The sequence below is a fragment of the Bemisia tabaci genome, chromosome 4, assembly GCF_918797505.1.
Source record: "Bemisia tabaci chromosome 4, PGI_BMITA_v3".
NCBI lineage: Eukaryota > Metazoa > Arthropoda > Insecta > Hemiptera > Aleyrodidae > Bemisia > Bemisia tabaci.
The window spans coordinates 62,503,476-62,521,559 of record NC_092796.1 but is presented as its reverse complement, the minus strand read 5'-3'; the positions used below and the strand labels follow the sequence as shown (position 1 = coordinate 62,521,559).

At 37.1% G+C, this 18,084-nt stretch overlaps 2 protein-coding genes across 7 annotated transcripts in view; one reads left to right on the top strand and one right to left on the bottom strand.

The window, feature by feature from the left end:
* Rbcn-3A (rabconnectin-3 alpha) overlaps window positions 1-18,084 on the top strand; it is a gene marked incomplete at its 5' end in the record, with an annotated part of 103,277 nt that overhangs the window by 17,283 nt on the left and 67,910 nt on the right. For all 5 annotated transcript variants that reach the window (XM_072300232.1, XM_072300235.1, XM_072300233.1 and 2 more), the window contains 13 exon segments: window positions 1,236-1,504; window positions 2,583-2,977; window positions 4,305-4,682; window positions 5,300-5,420; window positions 6,328-6,505; window positions 6,729-7,011; window positions 7,327-7,681; window positions 8,421-8,695; window positions 9,009-9,272; window positions 9,589-9,696; window positions 10,084-10,270; window positions 10,912-11,075; window positions 11,464-11,617. In XM_072300232.1, the coding sequence (XP_072156333.1) occupies window positions 1,236-1,504; window positions 2,583-2,977; window positions 4,305-4,682; window positions 5,300-5,420; window positions 6,328-6,505; window positions 6,729-7,011; window positions 7,327-7,681; window positions 8,421-8,695; window positions 9,009-9,272; window positions 9,589-9,696; window positions 10,084-10,270; window positions 10,912-11,075; window positions 11,464-11,617 (3,131 nt within the window).
* The window catches only part of LOC109031719 (retinol-binding protein pinta), a 28,212-nt gene continuing 23,572 nt past the window's right edge, over window positions 13,445-18,084 (bottom strand). For both annotated transcript variants that reach the window (XM_019043411.2, XM_072300237.1), the window contains exons 4-7: window positions 16,332-16,584; window positions 15,336-15,446; window positions 14,742-14,853; window positions 13,445-14,148 (exon numbers count right to left, since the gene is read on the bottom strand). In XM_019043411.2, the coding sequence (XP_018898956.2) occupies window positions 13,997-14,148; window positions 14,742-14,853; window positions 15,336-15,446; window positions 16,332-16,584 (628 nt within the window). In that variant the 3' untranslated portion in view covers window positions 13,445-13,996. The remainder of the gene's footprint in view (window positions 14,149-14,741; window positions 14,854-15,335; window positions 15,447-16,331; window positions 16,585-18,084) is intronic.

Here is an 18,084-nt window from a genome sequence, read left to right as displayed (position 1 = left end):
CGCATTTTTTATTCGTTTTTGTTTTTTTTTTTTTTTTTTTTTTTATCCCACATCTGTAATAAATATCTCAAGAAGCAACGTTGAGTTTTAATTTACCTTATTTGTTGGTGCACACCTCGGTGACGCGGTTGCCGCTTGGTCACTCAACTCTCTCGCGTTCAATTGATAAATGATAACAGATCCAACATTGGCCGTCACCCCTCGGCCAAACAGTACATTGGCCGGCCAATGACATCAGCGGCCGGTCAATATGTGACTGTTTTATTGTTAAGAAAACATTTCCTAAAATCGCTGGCCATTGGACGTCATTGGCTGGCCAATGACATCTTCGGCTGAAACGCCCGGCCACGGTCAACATTGGCCGGCCAATGACATACACTTCCCCATTCCCTAACATTGACCGTAACATATATCTGGCTCCTTATGGCAACTGGCGAGTGTCAAGCAATTAAAGAGAAGAATGGCCCCATGTTGCACCTCCATGTGGCCAATGAAGAAGGTCTTGGAGAAGATAAAGAGAAATTCAACAATGGCAAGGATGAGATTGGAAAATTCTAAGCGCTAACTCGTTAACAGAAAAGAACTAAGAATTTTATCAGTTACTGGAAATTCTGGAGTTCAGAACTTAAAAAATCATGTTCACTAAGAGAGTTTAATCATCTATAAAATTCTCATTTATTTGTGCATTTTTAATCATTGCTGATGGAAGTGAGAAAATGGATCCTGGCTGTCTTGTTCACTTATTTGGGTGTGTATGTTACAGAAGTTTTTTACATTTCTGACAGATATGCCATATACTGTCATCAGTCCCTGGATATTTTCCTCCAACAATGAACTATGCCCTTCCAAGAAAATCTTTGCTTAAACTCTCTTCAAGTCTAGAGAACCAGGTCAAATTAATTCGTGGATTATTTTATGGCTTATTATTTTATGGATTGCATTTTGCAGTAAGAAACCACTATCTCTGGTTCTTTCATAAAAGCACATATCTGCATAGGAAAACCAATGGCATGTATGTTGTTTCTAAAATGGGCCAGAAATAGTGGTTCCTTATTGCAAGATGTAATCCATATGTTTGTTGCTCTTACTGCAATTTGTGGCGTTTTACAACTCCTGACCACCACTGTTCCCTATCAAACCACAACCCTTCACAAATCTTCCTTCTTAGGATTTTGGACTCGATCCTGTTGCATTTCTTAATTATTGTATTAACTACGTCATATTTTTTGCTGTAGGTTTTGGAAGTGCAATGTAACTAAAGAAGATGACGACAAAAATTCCAAATCCTACAAGTATGAATGGGCGGAATGGGAGATGTTGAGCAAAGACCGTCAGTCAACGATTGAGATTTCTGGCCAGCCACTGAACATTAGCGCAGCGTACTCTGGTAGAATATCTGTTGCCTACAAATATGGCAAGTCCTTTACCAGACCGTCAAAGCGGGATCCCGATTCTCGCTATGTCAACCTATGCGTTGCCATTTATGAGTGTGAAAGCACAGGAGGTACGTAGAACGTTCATACTGAATCAGTCGATGTCAAAACTTAACTTGTATATAAAGTCAAATTTTACAAGAGAGGGCAAAGAGTTATTCTATGGAAAAGTTTCAGAGGATTGTTGGCAAGGCCATTACATAGTTTGTGTAAGTGTGTGGAATGACTCATGCTCAGTTTTGACAATCTTACTTAGTTTGCATCGAATTTATAAGCAAAACAAATTTTGGACATGTTTGGTTTCTGCATGGAATGATCTCAAAATGCAACATTTTTCTAGAAGAATACATCCTTTTTTTGAATTTTTGCATACTTTTTTTCACAGGTGATCAAAGTTTTTTTTTTTTTGGAGAAGTGTTTCCTTGCAAAGAACTCTTTCCTCAATTCCTTGGATGCAACAAGTTATTATATTAACTGATTCACCTAGCATGATCCTGCAGTGATGGGCTTCCTTTAGCAAATTAACAGTGACATTAGTAAAGGAAATCTACCCTACAATAAAGTTTAAATTGCAATTATGATCTCAGCAGCTTAGCGTAGACAAGTTGTAACTATTCTTTTCTGCTTTGAGCTAGTTGCTCAGCAACACCATATCGACGGTGTAAGTCGGCAATCACATATCTCGTTTGCGGTGTCTGAAAATCTCCGCCTCTATGTTATTTTTTTAAAGGAGAACAAATTGACAGCATTCCTTGAAGTTTTTACAGAATTTTCTTCGCACAGAGGAGAAAATTCACGGCAGTTTTAAAGAATTGCCGTCGAGTAGTTTTCCGTTCAAAAAATAAAGTATGACAGGAAGTCTGCGATGTCGCAAACCGAGTTATGTGATTGCCGACTTACACCGTCGATATCTTCCAATGTAATGGGCCATTTTGGGAATATTTTTGCTCTTGGCACCAAGTGTGGCCATCTAATTTTACCTTGTATATTCGATTTTTCTAGAAATATTGATTACAACTTTTTTGCTCTAAGCTACCAATTTGATGAATCGACTTGAAATTGCATTCAATACTGCACCCATCTCCGACCGGAGCTGCAAGCGCAGCGCAATGCATGACTGTTAGCTCACACAATGTCATACTTTTGCAGGCTCTGAATGGGTACTTGAAGACACAATCCATTTGAAGAACATCCACCTCCCACGCATGCAAGTTGACCCAAGTCTAGACCTTTCATATCTGTATGATTCAACGTTCCTTAGTAAAAAACAGAAACTCCAGTCATCATTCATCAAGGCCATTTCTTCAGAGGAATTAGACTCGAGGACACATACACGTAATGGTGATTACCTAGGTGACAACAATTTGGTCAAAACAGGTGCTGGATTGCTAGCTGTCCCAAGTTTTTCAACATTACAGTCATTGCGTAAGTCCATTATCGATCATGGAAACACATGCCCATTGACGCAGAAACACTTGGTTCAACTGGATTGGGTCTCGAAAGAAGATGGGTCACACATACTGACTGTTGGAGTCGGAAGCAAGGTATCATTCATTTAACAATTTTTTGCATGATAACTTATTTTCCTTGTACTAATGGAAATAAAAGCTAACAGTCAAGTCAAAGAAGTGTAACAAAATTCTCATATACTCTATTATACTATACAGCAAAAGTGCGCAGGTTTGTTGCAAAGAAGAGATGCAAAAACCTGTACAGGGTGTCTAGCGACCGGGAAAACTGGGAAAGTCAGGGAGATGAAATTGGTCAGGGAGAAGTCACGGAAAGTCAGGGAAGAAAAACGCAAAACCGGGAGGGAAGAGAATTCCCGTCGAAGATCGCGATTTTATTGCATAACTTTACGGTGATTCGACATTTAGCCGTGCAGCGCTCTCTCCTGGTCTGAGGTGCCATTTGAACCATTAGTCCGGACATAGAATGAAGAGACTACGTAACACAGTCTCTTTATTCTATGGTGCTGACTAGTGGTGCTCCCTCTCTCTATCGCTTTGTTGCGTCCGCGACGCCTCCTTTAGCGTCCGCGACATCTCTGGAAGTGTGTTATTTCTTCCTCTATTTATTTAATTCTCGAAGTTGTAAATTTCTATAAGGTTTTTTGAAGTAACAAGCAAAGATCTTCCAAAGCATTACTACTAAGTACAAATTATGATGTAAAAGTGGAAGAAAGAAAAGAATCTCTTTTACGAGAGTCTCCATTGACATCCAAAGACCGCAGAAAGGTTTTTATTATTGAATTGTAATCCATCACTGTGAAGGGTGGAAAACATCGTACAGACTGAGAGCAAATCTTGATAAAAGGTCATCGAAAGTCAGGGAGAAAGAAAATTCAATAGGTCAGGGAAAACCTTGAAAGTCAGGGAGAATGAAAAAAAAAATTGCTAGACACCCTGTGTAAGATTTGTCGTCTATTTAGGTTATGTTATTTTAAACCCCTCTCAAAGAAAATCTGGTCGCTAATCACTGAGAAAAAGTGTGTGCAGATGGGAAATTTTGAAAATACATCATACCAACCTCACAAACGGTGAGTTGAGGAGTGTATTTTAGACTTTTGGGGTGCTGAGTGTGACTTTGGTTGATTTTTCCTATGTAAGATTTACTTTTTTGACTGTTTTATGACTGTAAAGGCTCAGTGTGGACACAATGGGAACAATATCTAGGTGAGCTCAGCGCGGACCCAGCGGCTCCTCCAGGGGATCCGATGTTGCAATGCTCAGTTCGCCCGAAAATGAATTTTCCCCAATTTCTACTCTATCTAATCCAATTGCCCAGACTATAGTGTCTTATATCACATGATCACCTCATGAGGTCCATTTCTAAGTCAGTGTCACTAACAAACTAAATCATATCTTTCAGATTATGCTGTTCACACCGGTTTCGAGCGACTTGGCTCAAGCCAACATGAAAGCCATGAAGGAATCTCAATCAACCAATAGACCAATCCTACGAAAGGCGTCTTCGTTGGCAGCACCTAACTTTGTGGATGAAATTCGCTGGATGAAGTTGCGAGCTATCAGCCTTCGCACAGCAGACGGTCTTCCACCGCTGCCAATGCAAATCTCCTGGGTGCGGGATGGAATCCTTGTCGTTGGAATGGACAATGAGATGCATGTTTATTCCCAGTGGAAACCCATTGGTATCAAGCCTGGTCTAGGACGGCTGGCCCATCAAGAGTCAGATGAACTCCAGGACACTCGCAACCTGCGAGATGAAGATTTGCGGAGTCTGGCGCAGGTGAATGATTTTTACATTCATGCCATCAACATTGTGGGGAGTAAGCAAGAGTAAGGAGATTTCATTGAAAAGGACTTTTAATAATTCGAATGTGCTTCTGTCTCTGAGAGGCCAGTACTTGAATTAACAGCGAATGTGAAACCATTGCTGTGTCCTTTTTCTAGAAAAACAGGAACAAGAAACCAACTCTGGCTCGTTTTATGGGCTCTTGTGAATAGCTCCCTCAACTCTTTAATTTCAGTATTATTGTTTAAAACCAACTTCAAAAACTATTTTTAATTTTTCTGTTTCAAAATCTTATAAAGTACATTATCTTTAGCTTTTGCCTAATGACTGTGAATTTTAAATTGGAATGACGTCAAATCATGGTAGTGATATTTATAAAGATACTCTAATTCAGAACAGAAGAAATCAAAGGATAGTGTCATGTCACGTTAAGTCAAAAATCTGTCACGCCCTCTCACTGCATTGATGGGCTTATTTATAATTTTTACTTGAAATTTCCCTACCGATTGTGCAATTAAATAGAACGACAGAGATTTCTGAAGTATGAATATGAAGGTATAATAAATTCATGGTAGTTCTGAAACCAACTTATGATTTTTTTTTTCTCATAGGAAACGTCACAAAGAAGACTTGCAAATGTCAGTTCTATGCCTCATCTGTCTCGAGTCAGTTCTATCAATCTCACCATGCTTGCTGTCGAAAGCAAGAAGAAACGCTCATTTGCATCTGGTGGTCAGTATTCCCTTTCTCTCTCTAATTTTATGTGAATTGAATGCTATTTCTTTACTGAAGTATTGTAATGAGTGGAATAGTAATTTTTGAACGGCCGAATTATTAAAACTTTCTTGCTCATGTTCTACGCCTATTTTTTATATTTTTATATTCTATTTACCAAATGTAATCAACCCTGATATTTTCTAGGATTTTCAGAGCATAATTTTTTCTCCTCTTTTCAGCGCCCAGTCGATAAGAAGCACTTTTTGATTTTTACCTGCTTCTAGAATTCTAGTGTACCAGTGGCATTGCGTTCAAATGGCGCACCAGCTCAACAAAGAGATAGCAGATAGGAGCCTCTCATATTTGAATCACTAAATACAAAAAAGGCACAAGTCCAGACAACCAAATTGTTCAAGAGACACAGAAAACTGTTTATTTCGTGGTAGATATTTTTTGGAAAGTCGTTATGTTTATAGAAACTGGCGCAGAGCGAAGCGGAGCGTCAGTCAATTGGGTTTTCTGGACATGTGCCCTTTTTGTATTTAGTGATTCATTTAGAATAGATTTATCTGTTATTTCTTAATTTAATGCTTCTGATATCAAAGAAGGGAGGACAATAATCGTTTTTCTATAATTTATTTTTTTAACGGTGGTATACTTTTCTCAGTTTGATAGTTGAAATTTTGGTGAGGCAAGTTCTTTCACTCAACATTGCTCATCTTCTCCGGGGAACTTAAAAACGTGCCTACGTAGAAAACAGCTGAGTGTTTCTCTAATGCAAACGTTTTGGAGCTTTCCCCTTGTTTTAGTTCATTTAATTTTATTTTTATTTGGAGGGCATGTATTTTTTGTTACACTTAAAATTTACAATTTGCCAGCGTGATTTTTTATTTAACAATCAATTCTGATTTTTGGCTTGCAGGCTCTGGTCCAAATGACCCTCTAACAAGCATGGATTCATACATGCCAGACTATGGCTTATTTGAAGCAAGTCGCATCGCTTGTCCAGTTCTACCGCAGTACCACCCGAAACAGCTTATGGAATTATTGAACTCCGGAAAAATCAGATGGGTCAAGGCTATTCTAGCTCACCTAGTCAGGTAATCAACCATGTCTTCTTAAAATTCAGCTTCTCTCCAATGGTTGAATTATAAAACTTCAAGTAGAAAAACAGAATATTTACAGAATCTTACACTTCAAGGCTTTTTTTGTGTTTGTTTTGGAGAAAATTTCCTCTTGTCAGCTTTCTAAATCTGCCATCTAATTTTCAGCTGTTATCTTTATGAACTTCTGTAGCTTAATCATGCTCCTTTCTTTTTTCAGGTGTATATCAAACACGTGCAGTGTGCGTCAAGGTGCTGTTGTGTGCTCTTTCTCTGACGAGGAGAATCTCATGCGCCAGCGTGGCTGGTCTCGATCTCGAACATTATCGGTCAGTTATGCTGGAGCAACAAGTCCATTAGAGCAGCGCGGCTCTACAACAGCCATTCCTGAGGAGTTGACCCTAGATTATGCAGAGATAACATCAATCCCACCACTACCCCTTTGGACATTGCTGGCTGCTGACAAAGAATCCTCAGTCAAGAAAACTAACGAAGATACTCAAGTAAGCTCTCATTTCCCTATATTTTTTTTTTTTTTTTTTTTTTTTTTTAAAATTGTTTTGTCTTGATTTAACAGTTTCCAGTCAATATCTTTTATGTCTTTTGAACTAGGTTTGTAAATGCATGTGAAGATTTCATAACGTCGTTGTAACAATTTTTTTCATCATTGCAACCCTTGCCCAACCAGAACCTCGTGCACTGATTTTCTCTTAATTCCTAAAATTTAACTGAGAAGGTTTATATCCTAACTGTGTTATTGTATTCTATCAAATCCTAGTAAATACAAGGAAGTCAATTTTCTCGTTGTCTTTTGCCAGGATTACAATAAACTATTTGATGGAAACATCGCACAACATGACCTCTCTTTGGATGAAATGCTGGAAGAAGATGAGCCAGATGCTGCAGTGTGCAATCGCGATAGACGACAGTCGACCAGTGATAAACAAGGTCTCTCACACTTTGGTCCTCGGCAGGGTCGTCTGCTCTCTCGGTTACTCACGCACACCCACTTGCCTGGCCTCTCAAGTCTAGACCAAATGCACTTATTGGCGTTGGCTGACACGGTGTCTACCTGTAATATTGACTTCGCCGAAAGGTTTGCAATTGATGCTGCTAGAAGTGCCATTGCCAAAGAGAATTTGACAGGGGTGCCGGATGGTGATACTTCCTCTGGTAAGTTTTTCCTATTTGTTATCCGAAAGTACTAAACATACGTATGATGAGTAAAAATCTCATCTTCCATGAAAATTCAGCATGTTCATTGCCACATTTACCAATGGTGATGCCCCCAGTGATGTCACCCTAGCCATTTATACCTACAGTGCGGATCTGTTTGAATAATCTTAATTGGCTCTTTAGATACTTGAGGAAAAAGAGAGATCAATGCATATTGAATTGTGTAAGCTTTTTCTTTTCATCTGTATCTATTCTTAAAGCTCCACTTTCAACATCATCTTGAGCACGGTCATTTCTAACAAAGAGATTTTTTATCAATTGCAAAAATCTAATTAATATAATGGGGGGGGGGGGGGGTTGAAATCACCGAAGCAGAGTTAACATCGGGATATACTTTATCCCTAGTGTCACTCATTTTGAATGGTCTAGAATGAAGGAGGCTTAATTGCATATTAATGTTGTGAAGTCTTGCTGATTCGTTATCTTTCTTTTCATCAATGTGTTCGCATGTTACATTGGATTTTTCAGAAAATTTTAAAAGAGACCTTACAAACGTTCAAAGTAAATAAATAAACTTCCAAGGAAAACTTCTCATAGTTATAATGGAATTAAGCCTCCTTGGCTCTGATCTCTTCATTTGGTCTGAGTCTTTAACTTAGAGGGTTTGATCCTTTTATTTCTGGAAAAACTAACTCCGAATATTACAACAGATGCATTTTATTTTTTCCTCTTCCAGATTCTCTTGATGATTGCGGTCTTCGTTTCCTCTTGGCGATGAAGCACTACAACTATCTTCTGCGCTGTTTGCCGATCGCTCAACGAGCCCAATTCCAACGGCAAGGAATTGCATCGAACAACCTTGTCTGGGCATTCCATTCGGAAAGTGAGGATGAACTTCTGTCCTTAATCCCATCCTACGCCAAAGGGTCACCTAAATGGTCCGTCCTCAAAGAGCTAGGCGTCGGCTGGTGGCTCAGAAATCATACCTGTCTCAAAACCTGCATTGAAAAGGTATCTGTTGGTTTTAAGTAAATTAGTTTGATATGATTCTCAAGAAATCCACAGATTTGGCTCATATGAGAGAAATTTCTGTCATATTCTACTTTTCTTGAAAGAGTATGCACCGTAGCTCAATCCTTACTTAAACTATTGTGAAAAAACGCAAAGTGGTATTCTCTTGAAAAACTAAAATGTGAACAAAGATTTTTAATGCAACAATAAAGGTGTGTATTTTTCTAGTTCTATCTACTAAATATCTGCCTATATATTTGAGGTTGAAGTGAAAGAATTTTAGGCAAAAAATAATATTGAATATTTTTTTCAGGTGGCCAAAGCAGCCTATCAACAGAACCAAGACCCCCTAGATGCAGCACTGTTTTATATTGCCATGAAGAAAAAGTCGATCGTGTGGGGTCTTTTCCGTTCTCAAAGAGACGAACGTATGACCTCATTTTTCTCCAATAATTTTGCAGAGGATCGATGGCGTAAAGCTGCTCTTAAAAATGCCTTTGCTCTTTTGGGGAAACAACGCTTTGAGCATGCTGCTGCATTTTTCTTACTTGCTGGTGCCTTACGTGATGCAATTGAGGTAATTCTATTTTGATTAATGTGCTACTTACAAAAATTCTAACCTATTAGCCTGATGTTGAACAAAAAATATTCGCTGATTTAATGTTGTCCTTCCGTGTCCAGCAACATGACAGTTATTTTGTTATTCATATGTACCAATTTGTTTTTTAAGTTTGCACTCATGTACATAACTTTTATTCGATGTAATTGAATGAACCTTAAGATTTGTTTCTCTTCATTTCCCGTTTACCTCTTAGTTTTGTTCCTAAGTTTGTCTGAAAGTTGCAGTTGACAATGATTGTAGTTAAACTTTGCTTTTTTGATTTTGTCCTCAGGTTTGTCTCAATAAACTAGAAGACTTGCAACTTGCAATGGTCATAGCCAGACTTTATGAAGGAGAAATTGATTCCACTCCACCTAGTTTAAAGCGATTGCTCTATGAAGTAAGTGTTAATCACTGTCTTTCAAAATGAAAGGAGTCGAAATACCTAGCCCCATTATAGAATATGTATGTATTTAAATGCACAATATTTTTGTACATGCCATAGTATTTTCCAAAAAATTTCTCATTGTACGAAAAGGGTTGAGTGAAAACGTTTATGGCTTTTTAATCTGGTCAGCTCATTCTTAGTTATTTTATGTAATCATTATGAGCCAGTAAGATTAACGCGGCCTCAGTGTTCTTAGAAACTCAATCTTGAAAGTACTTTAATTTTATTTTATAGTTTGTTCCAATACCCGATTTGAATCGTGTGCATTTAAAATATCAAGGAAGAATGAACATGAATTTGCTGGTGAATCGTTCTCTAAAAAATGTATTTCTTCTCCAGGAAATTCTTGGCTGCAATGCAGAGGGTGAAAGTCAAAATCTCTCTGTTGCACATCCTGATCCCTTCCTACGGTCAATGGCCCTTTGGATTCTTAAAGACTTTACAGGCAGTTTGAACACTTTGGTTCAGACCAATGTCGGATCAATGCATCCACAATATTCAGATGATGACAAACCAGAAACGACCGGTGAGTATTTTATTAACCTATACATATCCATACATTTTTTTTGCACTCATAGAGCTTTTTTGTATCCTACCAAAGCTTTTCACTGGTCAGTTGTTTATGGTCTCCCTCCTCAACAATGTCTAGTTTGAAAAGTGTTTATAATTAACTTCTAAAATTATTTAACAAGGGGGCACCTTATAAGATATTTGCATATTGCATTATTGCATATATATTGAATAAATTGAAATATAACCTACGTATTAAGCAGCATTGCTTTCTGTGGAACTTAGCAGGTTTGAAGAAATGGGAACTAAACTACTTAACTTTCTGCGTCCGAATGTCAGGAGAGACCAAATAAAATTATTATCAAGTTCTGGTTGATAGTAATTTTGTTGGGCAACAGGAGAAGACACTTTTTCTGAAACTCCTTAAACTGGCAGCATTTCATCTTACATCGTAATATGACAAATATTAAAAGATTGATTTCAATCTGGGAGGCTGACAGGTACAATTAATTATGACCATTAAGGGTTAAATTATTTTCATAAAATTCCACTCTATAGTTCATGTGTTCGAAATACTTTGATCCTTTTCTAAACTTTAGTTGTTTCTGGTTATTAATCAAAGAAACCTAACTTACCAATTTTTTTTATCTTTTCCAGCTAATCCAAATGTATTTAATTTCTACGTCTATCTCAGAACACATCCGCTACTGATTCGACACCATTTGGCCTCACAGTACTTGGATAAAAAACACACAGTTGTTCTGTCTGGTTTCAGTTACTCCAACGATACTAAACTCAAAAATGCAGCAGCAGACCGACAGGTGAGGTTCACACCATTCTTTACCCATGTTTTCCACATTAATGTACAATAGAAAGAAGTTCTATCATCTATAATTGATAATCTCTCCCCCCCCCCCCTCCTATCATCCAATGCTATTAGCTTTTGAAGAAATTAAAGCCGGAGCCAGCCATTTAAAGGAGGATTACGTAAATACCCACTGATTTTCCTGTTGAAGGATAGTGCATTAAAAAGAAGATTGATAAATTTAGATGAGTATTGCAGCACTCTCACTTTGTTAGCCAGCACATCTGTCGATAAGTCTCCTTCACAAAATTTTCACCTCTGGAAGTTAACTAACTCCATCACTCATCAGTTCACTCTCACTCATCACTCTCCGAAACTCATCAGTTTTTTTTTTTTTTTTTCAGTTATTGCTTGAAGACTCGATAACTCCTCTTGAGAGGCAGCTCTACTTCACAACAGCGCATGCACATTTCAAAGCTGGATGCCCTGCTCTAGCCCTTGAGGTCCTATCCAAACTGCCGAGCAAGGTCATGGAGCCCTCCAGTGATGAAGGTCAAAGTAAGTGGGCATATTTGATCCTTATCTCTAATCAAGGCAATGAGTCTTGTCCAAGAATGGCGGTTTGATTATGGAATTTAAAAAAATACAGAATCCACTCGAACTAGTCATGGCGCTGGTTTAGTCGAATCTTGATAAAAATTTGGATTTGGGTGGAGTCTTAAAAATAATCTAATCCATTTCTGAAACTGAGAATTGATCAAAGTTTCAAAATGGTGCCCTTAATCGTTTTCAAGGCCTCCACAGATGTGCTCAACATCGATTTTATGTACAGTAAGACCTCGATTTATCGGATTTCACAGGATCGGAGGCCGAGTCCGTTAAATCACGGAATCCGTTGAATCATGGAATCTGTTAAATCACAGAAACTGTTAAATTGTGTCAGAGGGTCCCACTGAAGGGACCGGAGGATTGATCCGTTAAATTGCGGCATATGTTAAATCGTGGCATCTGTTAAATTGCGATCCAATAATTTGAGGTCTTACTTTATTCCCTAATCTCCAATTCTATGACTTGTCTTGCTTGTTTTGGGGGGAAAGGCTTAGTTTTTTGTGTTTGAAGTGGTTGAAATCCCCAAATTTCTTTGCAAGAATAAATGTAGAATAGGTTATTCTTTCCCAGAAAATGATAGTTCAGCAAATTAATTCAAAGTCATACAAATATTTTTAAAGTTTTAAATGTACTTGAGTTCCCCCAATTCACTGAAATAGCGGTTGATTCCGTTTGAAGGTGTAAATCTTGGACTAAAATTGTGTAATTTTAGGATTTGACCGATCACTAATCCAAATGCCTTTTCGCATCCAATATCTCTAGATTTCTTATCTTTCCATGAGGAAGAAGATGAAAATAACTCCACTAGTTCATGGTAGTGCTCACCATGTTTTCACATATCGTGATCAACAAAATGATTTACATCACGTCATATATTATCAATTGATGAGTCGTATATAGTAGAGATCATGGTATATTACATACTCATGTGATGAATGACGCTATTCATTACATTTTTCTCCGGGCAACTTCTCTGTTAAGATCGGACTTAGAAACTTTTTTTCGTAAGCAAATCTTGTAATTTTTTCTGATGTTTGAGAAGGATCCCCCAAATTACAAGTCTTTGACAGGTGCAACTGACTCTCATTCTTCCAAGTTCTTCAAACGTTCATGAAGTTGCCATAATAACAATCCTGTGAGCTTCCTGAAGGTCCATAATGGTCAATAAACTAACATTAGGAATTCAACGTACGTCGCACACACATTTGTAATGCTGCGTTATGGTCATCAAGGTATAGGTAATCCGTTTTTTCATCGCGCGTTGGATTACTTGGTAATTGAATATTTATCTCATTCAGTTTAAAGTTGACCTCAAACAGAATGGATAAAATCCGTGATAGTGTTGGTATGACCCTAAAGAAGAGGAAGCGGAAAGGCAAAGGGGTTGTTAACAAAGTAAAGTTTGTTCAGCCAAAACTATCTATGAAGGATCCATCTCAAGACGACTTAACAACTAGAAATGATAAGCTTCATGAAACGATAAGAACTTATCCTTCCTTAATTAACTTTTTTTGCTGGGAAAGAGCTAATGAGAGGATTATAGGAGGTGCCTTATAAGCTGCATAACATGATAGTGAATCTGAAAGATTTAGCATATGTATAATAGGCTTGTGGCATAACAGCAGCATTTTTTGTTTAAAGCAAATAAAAATAAACAGACTGTGTTATATTGTAACTATCCGGACTTAAAAACAGCAATATAAAGCATCCCCTCTAATGTAGGTGGAATATTTTGTCTAATTCATCGGTAACAGTTTTTTAATAAAAACTAGAGAATTATCGGAAAAAACAATTTATTACAAAAAACAAAGTACCTATTTACAAATTCATGTCAAGATTTACCCTAATTTCCATAAAAAATGAAGGAAAAAATAGAAAATATCTAGATACTACTTTATTTTTGGTGAATTGGAATAGTTGTCAAAGATGTATAACCCTCACTTTAAATTTATAGTAAGGCACATTTCTCCTGGTAAGTGTCGTACTAGTCTCTTTGTATCAGATCTGGACCATATGTCCAGCGTTCAAAGCTTTTGAGCATCTCTTATTTTTTGCTCTTAGGTAGTGGTTGAAAGTTTAAAGGGATCAAGCATAAAAATTTGAGTATCTAAGTATAAATAATTAGTCTCAATAACTTAAGTTGCATGCATTTACAGGGCTAAAATTTTTCATTGAATGTCTAGCAAAAACTACAAGCGAATGTTGCAGTCTTGAAGTTCAGCTCCCATTTTAAAAAGAATAGGAACCCCTTGGTCACTCGTTTTGCTGATATTCCCTAAAAAATAGCAACAAAACCCATAACTCAATTTACAGTAGTATTGCATTAAATCAATCCAAGTCTAATTTCTTAAACGACCCCTGTATTCCTTCAACATCGTTAGCAAATTTTGACTTTTGAGCTCGTTTAAGGTCATTCACACGAAGTTTCTCTTCAAGTACGAAATAGTCTGCATACTTGTTCACTACTTTGTGTGTTTCCTCTGAAAAAAAGGAAAATTTAAGAACATGAAGGTTAAAAAATAGAGTTACACAGTGCATAACATTAAAATGAACATCTGAGGAAACGCTCATCAGTTGCCAAAAATGCCTATTAATGATATCCCAGGAAGACACTGATCCCCCCTTTAATTTTCAATGTAGAAACTGAAATCTATAATATAAACTTTAGCCTCTGTGAATCTATACTATCACACAAGCTTAATCAAGCAATTTTTCTTTGCCTAAATTCCAAAAGCTCTTTTGAAAACTGCAATATTCCATGAACAACATCGATTCATAAAAATTTTTGAAAATCAATCAACATTGAAAATGAGATGTGTGAAATATTCTCATGCAGTATTTTATTAGCTCTTTCAATTGCTGGGTTCTCATTTTTACAGAGTAAAATATTATTTTTTTTCTAGCACAAGAATTTTCCTATTTTGATTTTTTCAGCCATCTTTAGGAAATTTTGTCATCTAAATGTATCATAAAATAAAAACAATAGCTTGTAAATGTGATGACCAACACCAAACATTAACGAAAAAAGCAATCTCAACTCAATTAATTTATTCAATGACATGATGATACTTACGGCTCAGCTCCTCTTTCGTTTTTCCACAGTCTCCTCCGCAATCCGAAGGAACGATTTTCTTAGGAATTGTATCAAATATTTTGGAGTAGTTCTTAGTTGAAATCACATAAACCTAAAAAGGAAACAATACATTTTACAATTGTGTGGGTTCAATAAGATTCATCTTTCTTTTTCTTTTGCAAATTATCTTTTTGCTAAAACATATTTTATTAAAAATTCTGCTTTAGCCTTTCATCGAATATTTCTGGAAGAAAAATTGAAATAAAAACAACATTGATAAAGGTTTAGACAGTGAATGGCATTTTTTTCTAAAAGAACCCAACTTTACAATTCTTTTGGCTAAAATGCAATGCAAAATTGGGTAAAGGCAAATTTTGGCTTATTTCGCACTGCACACCTCCAACTTTGAGAAGCAAGGGCTGTCAATGTATCTAAACTTGATAAACCCCAGTAAGTTAAAATTAGTGAAATTCGGTAAAGCCCGACAAAATGAGTGTAAACTTAGTAAATAATTTCACCAAATGAGCGTGTGTATCCAAATTTTAAGAGCTTATTCAGCTTGAAATACACATGTCTAAATGCATTTGTAATCACCTTTTTAGCAAGTTCAGGTGACATAATTTTCTTGGCCATATTCACCAAGTTCTCAACTACCGAGTTAGTGTTGATGAAGTATACCCGCAGAATCGGTAAGTTTGATCCATCCTAAAAAAGAAAAGAAAAAGGAGTCATTTCTGTGAAATAAGTATTTGTACAATGATATCGATTTGTTTTCATTCCAACATTATCAGTACATGTTGCATCATAGTATTATATTGCTATAAAGAAAAAGGGATTTAAATCTGGTTGTGCTCTATGAATTCAAAATTCATGCATGTGAACCACTGTAAAAATGTACTTTATCCGTTGACAATGTATTAAGTACTGTCCACGGGAGCTTTCTTTTCGAGACTTTTAGCAGTCAATTATTTTTAAAAAAGTCATTGATCTAGTTGCTTCTAGTCCATTATAGCATACATCACTAACATTATAGAAACAATACCTATTACTGAACTAAACAACAATGATAAAGAGGAGTTGCTAGGTTCCTTCTCTGAAAACCACCAAGATGATTGTTTTTCTTCAAATTTCGTCCAGCAATATTGATAAAATATTTACTGTTTTAATCTTGTAGTATGGAAGAAAAAAAACTCCCCACAATTCCTTGTTTTTGTTGATTGTAACCAGACTTTATGTACTTAAAAATATTGCGTTTTCAAAAGTATCAAATACTTAAAAATATCGTGATTAGTATATCAATTTCTGACTATTCATGAGGCTAGAGATGAGACTCTCTAGAGCATCTTGTTGGGTGAAAAATTCGGTATCGGTGTTTTTGACATAAAACACACTGTAGTGCTCCACAAAAAAAATTTGTAAGTGTTCAGTTAATTTTTTTGCCAAGAGAGTATGAAGTTACATTTTAATGTATCACTCTCGAGCTCTGAACAGCAAGTAAAACCAACTTTTTTTCAAAACAACATTTTTTGGCATCATTATAATACTGCCAAACTGGGTGGGAAAGTCCTCATGCTGTGTAAATTTTATTACCTGATTGTAAGCTACGTTCTGTTTGACAAGACCTAAATTCCACTTGATGCCATGTCCGAAGACAAATCCGGTGGAATCCATGACAACTGAGTAGCCTTTGACGGAGCCCTTCTCTAGTTGATCGGCGTCGAAAATCATCGTTAAGTATCTTGAGCAGTGGACCGGGTTGTAGAGTGCTGGGTTAGGGTCTCGGAGCGAGCACCAGAAAACTCGGTTTCCATCATCGTCGGTTCCCTCCAAAAAGGCTGTGTGGCTGTGGGGAAACGGAAAGCAGATTATTTTAAACACGCTCAGGATTGCCACAGTCAGGGAAAACCGGGAAATGTCAGGGAATTTTCAAAAGTCAGGGAAAATGGATAAAATGTCAGGAGAAAATCGTCTAGTCACCTTTACTTGCTTTTCCGAGTGGGTTTGACGTTTCAAACAACGAGTTTTGCTTGAAAACTATTTCTAACTGTCTTTCTACCAACCTGGCATTTGCTCCATTGTCAGGGAATTTCACCAAAACATGTCAGGAAATTTAGGGAAATGTCAGGGAATTTTATTTTCCAAATTCTATGGCAACCCTGACGCTTCGCTTTAGAAATTTGAAAATATTATAATTTTTTCCTCTACAATATTTTGTAAGTGAAAGTACTTGAATCCTAAAGATTTGACAAAATACTCTTAAATGAAAGTACCATATCGATCGCTGAATTCTGAGAAGCTCTAAGTCCAACTCAATTACAGCGTTTCAAAATCTCCCGAAATTTTATTTATCAACAATTAATAACGACCTGTTTTTCTTGAAAAACTTGCATACGAGAGGAAATTTACTACGTCGCATTTTAAGACACTTGCTCTCAGGGTTCATCCTCGTTTTCAAGTCTAAATCGTTCAAGGAAGGGGCATAACAGGCGACACATCCTCCTCCTTTAACGTTGAAATTGCATACACGGCGGTTTGAAGGCTCTTCAGATGGCCGGAAGGAGAGTCGCAGAAAATGACGCGGGACTTACACACATACAATGCTCACAGAGTTTGCGATTTGCTCAGATATCAGTTGTCAATAGAGTCATTGTACTATGTACGTTGAGGCAAGAGTAAACAAGGATGTTACCGAATCTTTGCGTTTTTATCTCGCAAGTGATGAATTTGACTTATTGTTAGTGTTCACCGCTACGGCGAGTTGGCGGCGCGGTGTTTTCCACCCACCCAGCCAGTTTGACAAACTAGTTCGACCAGTTCTAAATTTTTTGACACTTCGTTTATCATATTACCGAGCACCGTCATGCAGCATATTTATATGTCCTATTTGGATCTCTGCGAGCCCGGCCCAGTTCTTATCGTCAGCAGGATTTTTAGCGAAAGAACAGTGTTTTCGGGGTGGGAAGGGGGAAGAAACACTAGAAACTTAGACTTTTCACAGTAATAATGGGTGAAACTTCAAATTTTTGGCTAGCTGAATGTTTTTCAAATTGCCAAAACCACGTTTTTTTATCCCACACAGGAAAAATTTATGAGGAATGCAGTGCAATTCCTAAGAATTTTCAACCCCAAAATTCCATTTCCAACGGGAAATTTTTGACTTCAGACCCCTCCCTCCCTCCCATCATTGAAAGAAGAATATTCGGCTAAGCTAATTGCTTCAAGTCATGCACGAGCGGAGAAAATTTCTGATACATAGACTCAAAGTATTTCAAGTATGTGAGGGAAACCCCGTGAGTTCTGTAAAGTTCAAGGAGAGAGGGAAACAAACAATTGAACACAACGA